General features: G+C 42.6%; 1 protein-coding gene across 1 annotated transcript in view; it reads left to right on the forward strand.

The window, feature by feature from the left end:
- Positions 1–1327: 1327 nt before the first annotated feature.
- LOC107292798 (trefoil factor 2-like) overlaps positions 1328–6264 on the forward strand; it is a 17980-nt gene continuing 13043 nt past the window's right edge. The window contains exon 1 of the mRNA XM_015821923.1: positions 1328–1391. Within this exon, the coding sequence (XP_015677409.1) occupies positions 1328–1391 (64 nt within the window). The remainder of the gene's footprint in view (positions 1392–6264) is intronic.

Consider the following 6264-nt stretch of genomic DNA (forward strand, 5'->3'; position numbering starts at 1 on the left):
TGCCCGGCAAATGGCGGAGCGGAATCTGCAGTCAGAGTGCTTGTGGTGTTCTCCACACCCGAAACACCAAGGGGATGCTGGGGCCTTGTCTCTGCGCTCCTGAAACTTCTTCTCCTCTGTCTGGTGCAGCCTATCCACCTCCTCTTCAGAAACTTGTTCTGAATCTTCTCGAGCGACCTCTTGATTCATGGTGACTGTGGCTGGAGGATTTCTGGCGAGCCGCAAGGCCTTCACAGCACCACCCACTGCTTCTTCAACTGCAACCTCTCTCAAGACATCTTGGAACGAGACAACTTCTTTGGCGAAGATCTTCTGCTGCAGCTCGCAACTTCTCAGGCCACAAACTAACCGATCCTGGAGCCTCTCTTCCAGGTCCTTGAACTCACATGGTCTAGCGGCTTGTCTTGAGGCAGCAATAAAGTCTGCATCAGACTCACCAGGCCTCTGGTCCCTCAGCTTGAACGCGTGTCGCCAAACAATCACTGAAAGTTTAGGTTCGAAGTGTTCTCTCAGCATCTTCTTCAAATCAGCATAGGACACTGACTCCAGAGGTGCTGGGGCAACCAGATTTTCCGCTATGTCAAAAGTGTCCTGCCCACAGACACACAGCAAGTTAGCTGCTTTGAGGCCATTTTCTCTAATCTGATTTACTCTAAAGTAGTTCTCCATCCATGCCACATAAGAGTTCCAGCATTCTGGGTGAGAAGTATCGAATTCTGACAACCGACCTATCTTTGACATCGTAGCAGTCTGTAACTTCGTCAACGCCTTTGCTGCAAGCCTTTTGGCAAGGGGTTCCTACTGCCAAGCTCACCTCCAGTGATTTCGTACTGGCAGGCAGAATCACAATTTCCAGACGCCGAACTTTCCCCGGGCTTCAGGACTTCCTTGGTGAGTCCTATTTTCTTCTTCTGTTCTTGCTTGCAGCAATCCCACCTTCGTCACCAATGTTCTGTTCGCGAGTCAAAGGCATTTAGAGGAAGCGAGTAACACAAAAGCAAACTGCAAATGAACTGCAACAGAACAGAACAGTAACAAAATGGCGCGCAGGCCTTTTATAGTCTCCTTGCAAGGACAGTGTCAACCAATCAATGCAAGGCTGGTTTCGTGCCTTGCGCATGCGCACAAGGCTGGCAACAGCCTGTCTGGTCCCGGGCAACCACATGGTCTGCCTGGGACTCTATGCAGCTTTCCTGAGCCTGCTGAGCAATTCAGCAGGCCCAGGATATAACAGTTCTCTTTTTGATAATCTATGTCTCTCTTTATTTGGCCAATTAGTGCAATTAGAACAGGAAGAAGGAGGACTTTCTGAACTATATAAATCAGCATGTCTACCTTCATTCTGTGGTGTGGAGCTCTCCCTGGATTTCTGAACACTCACATCAAGAGAGGTAAGTTATATACAATCCAACAATGAATTAGGTGAGCATTTTCTAAGATATTTGATTTGCATTGACAGAATCAGTTTAATCCAATTGGATCGGTTTTATATCAAGAAATAGGTCTATCTTAAATATGCTATGACATCTGTGAGGACCTGATGTTGTTGTTCAAATATTTAATCTATGTGTGGCATAATTTTTATATATTTGTAACACAAATTGGTTCTTCTTTTCAGATATATTTTTGTCTTGAATTCCTAAAAGACTATATAATTGTGAACTTTATTCTATTGCCAGGTTTGGGGTTTTTTGCCATTAAGAAAGCGCAAGTGCCAAGAAAAATTTGCTTTTCTTTCTTTATTCTTTGGCCTTGCTGGATTAAATCAAAAGAATATAAATTCAGTATTTTTGTGCTTGTAATTTTCCTGGGTATAACTCAGAAATTGGTTTGCGCTGGGGGCTTATGCAGTCATCCTATGTTCTTCTTCTTGTTCATCTTCTTCTCCTTGGTGAATTAGGAGGTCCAGTGTTTAACTCCGATCTCTGCACTGATGGGCATGTCTTTCTTAGTTCCTCCATCAACCATACAGAGAATAATGTAACTGAGTTTTTTAATAGAAATCTTACAAGGGTTACAGTTAGGAAAGTGTGAAGCATTGCAAAATTAATACTTCATTAAAACAGCTGATCTTGAATCAAAATTTACTTGGCAAATTCTTATCTGCAATTACTATGTTTAGTTTTTAAATCACAGAAGATACACCATAATGTTCGTATGCCCTCCCTCAGCTCTTCCCTCCCTCCCTCCCTCTCTTTTCTTTCATTGCAATCACACTATGTACCACACCTTCCATATTACCCCAAAGACTATTTAGAAGATGCACATTTTCATATGGTTTCCTTTGTATATTTAGAGGACACATACAGGAATCTTTTAACTCTGAGGTGTTTAAGGTGTTGTTGAGAGTAAGCACTTGGGCGTTAGACTACTTCTCTCCCCCTGGAGTTCCAGCAGTAAAAAAGTGTTTGAATACTTTGCAACTTTCTTTGCAGGAATCAAATCACACACAGAGAGATCAATACTCTTGCATTCTTCAATAAATCTGACCCTTGGTGAAGACTGGCATTCAAAATGAACTGCAAATTGCTCTGGTTCCTGACCGTTGCTCTGATATTGGGATTCAGCTCTCCGACAGATGCTAGAATACCCATGAGACCTAGATCACCACCAAGTAGACCACAACATGAAGGTAAAGGAGTCCTTGCAGATTTTACCCCACTAGTCGTTACTGACTCTAGGGGGCGGTGCTCATCTCTGTTTCAAGGGCCCATGAGCCAATGCTGTCCGAAGATGTTTCTCTGGTCACGTGGCCAGCATGACATCACAGAGCGCTGCTACCTCTCCACTGAAGTGGTATCTATTTATCTGCTTGCCTTTACATGCTTTCAAATGGCTAGATTGGTAGGAGCTAGAGCAAGGATGGGAGCTCACCCATTGCATGATGCTCAGATCTTGAACCAGTATTTTAACCCCTGGGCCATAGAACAGCTCTAGATCACCACATAAGCCATCCATCCACCAATTCTAAATGTTTTTATAACTTTTAGACTATTAAGGTGACCCCAATAGTTCATTCTGCAATTACGTTCTTCTTCCATAGCATTTGAAAGCCATATGCCTATATGAACATTTCATTACTTTCAGTCGGAGAAAAAATAGGCCTGGAAAGCAGTAGTGACAGGATTGAATGTCATTCTTTATATAAGAATAAGAAAACAGGGTAGTTATATCACATTTGCCCATGTGACATTGGTACTTCTGGAATTCAGAGGACTCAGCGTTTGGCCCACTGAGCATCCTAATCGCTGACTAGTTATTTCAGCATTCATGAAGGCCATGAATTAGTTCCTTTGGAGTTCAAAGGTAGAAGAGCATGACTTCATTTGAGTGACAGCTGTCTCACGCAGCAGATGTTGAGGACCAACTCCAAACATGTATAGAGGGTGGTGTGGTCCTTTTTTAGTGTGTTTGTGTGAAATTTGTGCTTTAAGCTTCTTATAGCAGTGAAAAACTAAACTTTTGACTTCACCCACTCTGGATAGGCTCTGGAAGCAGCAAACCAGATGCTGACATCTATTTTACATCCAACATTGAGGTTTCAAGAAGAAAAGTCAAATCAGTCAATTAAATGTCTTAGATATAGATTTTTTTTGCTTAATTAGGTAAAAGTTAAGAGTGATAAGACCGAACATTAGAATTTGGTGGCATTAGCTGTATTATTGTTTAATTTGAAATTTAAGTCTAAGTATTCCTTCTCCAACTTGATGCCCTTGAGGTATGTCAATTCAGTTGTGGCATCAGGTTTGAGGTGAGTGCTCTAGACTTGGGACGCACAAGTTCTGCAATACACCTATGAAGAATTTTCACCTGGAAATCAAAGAAATATTTTAGTGGTATGACTGCCTGCCCATACTTTTTTAAAAACTTGTAGTTCCACATCACTTTGTACTAAATACAAATTAAACCATTTCTATAGACTTGAATTCTATACTTTTCTTAGGCATGAATTGCAACATACCTCCAAGCAAAAGAATTGATTGTGGATATCCTGGAATATTAGAGGAAGAATGTTTAAGTAGAGGATGTTGTTATCGTACCAAGCCCAAGAATGCAAAACGGTGTTTTTTCCACAGGTGAGTAATACATTTCTGTGGGACATTTGCTTGTTCCTTTATAGCCTTCTTGCAAAAAAAAAGTATTTGCAAAAAGAAGAATGAAAATGGGTGTAATTAAGGAATTTGTTAGCGTGATTTCCTACTACTGCCACTTGGTTTTCATGAGGCTGAGTGAGCTGATGTGGCTGATTAAACATGGGTCCCCTTTGTCTCTCTTGAAATATTTAAGCAGATGGAAGAAGGGGATACACAGAAGTAGCTTCATGCTTCTTTCAAAGGGTCAGCATTGGCCACCCAGAGCCACTCCGAAATGAGATAGGCAACAGATAAATTTAATAAATGAATAAATATGCAACAATTTAACTGATTTCTTGTTTGCTCCTCTCCTTCAGCGAATTACAATAAAATGGAAACTGGAATCAAGAATAATTTGAATGGAATTCCCAAAATGGAAGCAAGTTGGACGTCAATAACAATGGTGTGACATGTTATCTGCTCTTTATCTAATGTCTTGTAGCTTTTCTTGCAGGAGGTGAGATATAATAGGCATCTCCTATTCAATAAATCATCTAGCAGGAAATTCAGTTATCCTGCCAAAATATTTGGATGGGGACATATTAAAGAAGTATGGATACTTTCATATGACTTCAGTAATATTCCACATTTATAGTATTCTAAAGACATATTTGCTTACTGCAGCCTGACTAAGCATTTCTGACAATCTCAGCTCCACGCCTTTATTGTTAAGCTTTGCTATCACTCTGAAATCTCATCTTTTTAGCAATATATGTATGGAACATACATGTGAAAGGTATTAAAGCATGATTGAAAAAAGGTACAGGCTGCATGTTTTTTCAACATACTTGTCATGCCTCCATTCGAGCCTGACTCTGAGGAAGACATGGAGTTCCCTGTTGAGGCCCAGGAGGGGGTGTCTGTGGCTTCGGAGAACTGTGGGGAGGAGCAGGCTGAGGCAGGCCAGGGCCCTTCAGGTTTGGAACAGGGAAGGCAGAGTTCAGGCGAGGAGCAAGGCCCCTCCCCACCTGATCCTAGAGCAAGGAGAGCAGAGAGGAGGAGGGAACAACGGAGGCAGGCTCACTTGCTCGGGAGGAGATCATCCTGCCCCACTCCAGAAGGCACACCTGGGAAGTAGGATTTAAGGAGACACTGTGGGGTGGGGCATTTGCCGGGAACAAATGTGAAATCTTGAGATAGTGTGCTCTTGTAACCTGGACACTTTGTATTCTGGACCAGTTTTCTTCCTGCTGATCTCTCCTTGCAGTCTGCAGTTTGCAGTTCGCAGGCAAGCTGGGAGTTAAAAGGATTATACGTTTGCTTGTTATCTGTCTTGCTTTAAGAACAGTGTAAACTTCCCTGGCTGTTTTGTTTAAACTCGTGCCAGCATATGTGGGGGCTGTTGGGCGAACATTGGCAGTGATTAAAAAGACTATTGCTCTGGCCAGCTGATTGCTTTGCCTCCGTTCGGGGCCCTGGGTTATCACAATACTACTAATTCTCCATTTTTCTCTAGTTTTGCCCTCATTTAGCTTAAAAATTATAAATAACTTTAAAAATGTAACTTAGCTAAGCAGGAGATTCATTAGATAGTGACCTATGGGGCGGAAGAATTCCTACCGTGTTTCCCCAGAAATAAGACCTGGTCTTATATTTTTTTTGCCTCCAAAAGAGGCAGTAGGTCTTACTTTCATGGGATGTCTTATTTTTTTCCTGACACCTGCCTCGCCTCGCGATGTCGGCACCAAAAGCATTGTCCAGCAGGAGCCCGTGCGGCTGCTGACCTGCTTCTGTGGCCGCTCTTGGCCGCTCATGGCAGGAAGCCGCATAGCCCACCCCGCTGTGTCGCTGCCAAGAGGCAAGGCAGATGGGGCAGGGGTTGGAGTTATACTAGGCCCACCCCAAAAAATCAAGCTAGTAATTATTTTCGGGGTACGTCTTATTTTTGGGGAAACAAGGTATCTTCTGATCCTTGTGCTTCTCTAGCTGTTATAATAGATATAGGTGGGCAACCTGAGGCTGCGTATCCCCCAGCACTGCTTTGCTCTTTGGAGTACTTGCAATCAGTGACAAATGGCAAATTTGGCCATTTGGGGATTAACACCTGATAGTGTGAATTTGGACTATCTTATAGGTTTAAAGGAGGGTAATAGTCATAATGGAGGGACCTCCCACTCCCATCTCGAAGTTT

Source organism: Protobothrops mucrosquamatus, unplaced genomic scaffold (assembly GCF_001527695.2).
Source record: "Protobothrops mucrosquamatus isolate PMUCROS unplaced genomic scaffold, P.Mucros_1.0 scaffold1426, whole genome shotgun sequence".
Taxonomy (NCBI): Eukaryota; Metazoa; Chordata; class Lepidosauria; order Squamata; family Viperidae; genus Protobothrops; species Protobothrops mucrosquamatus.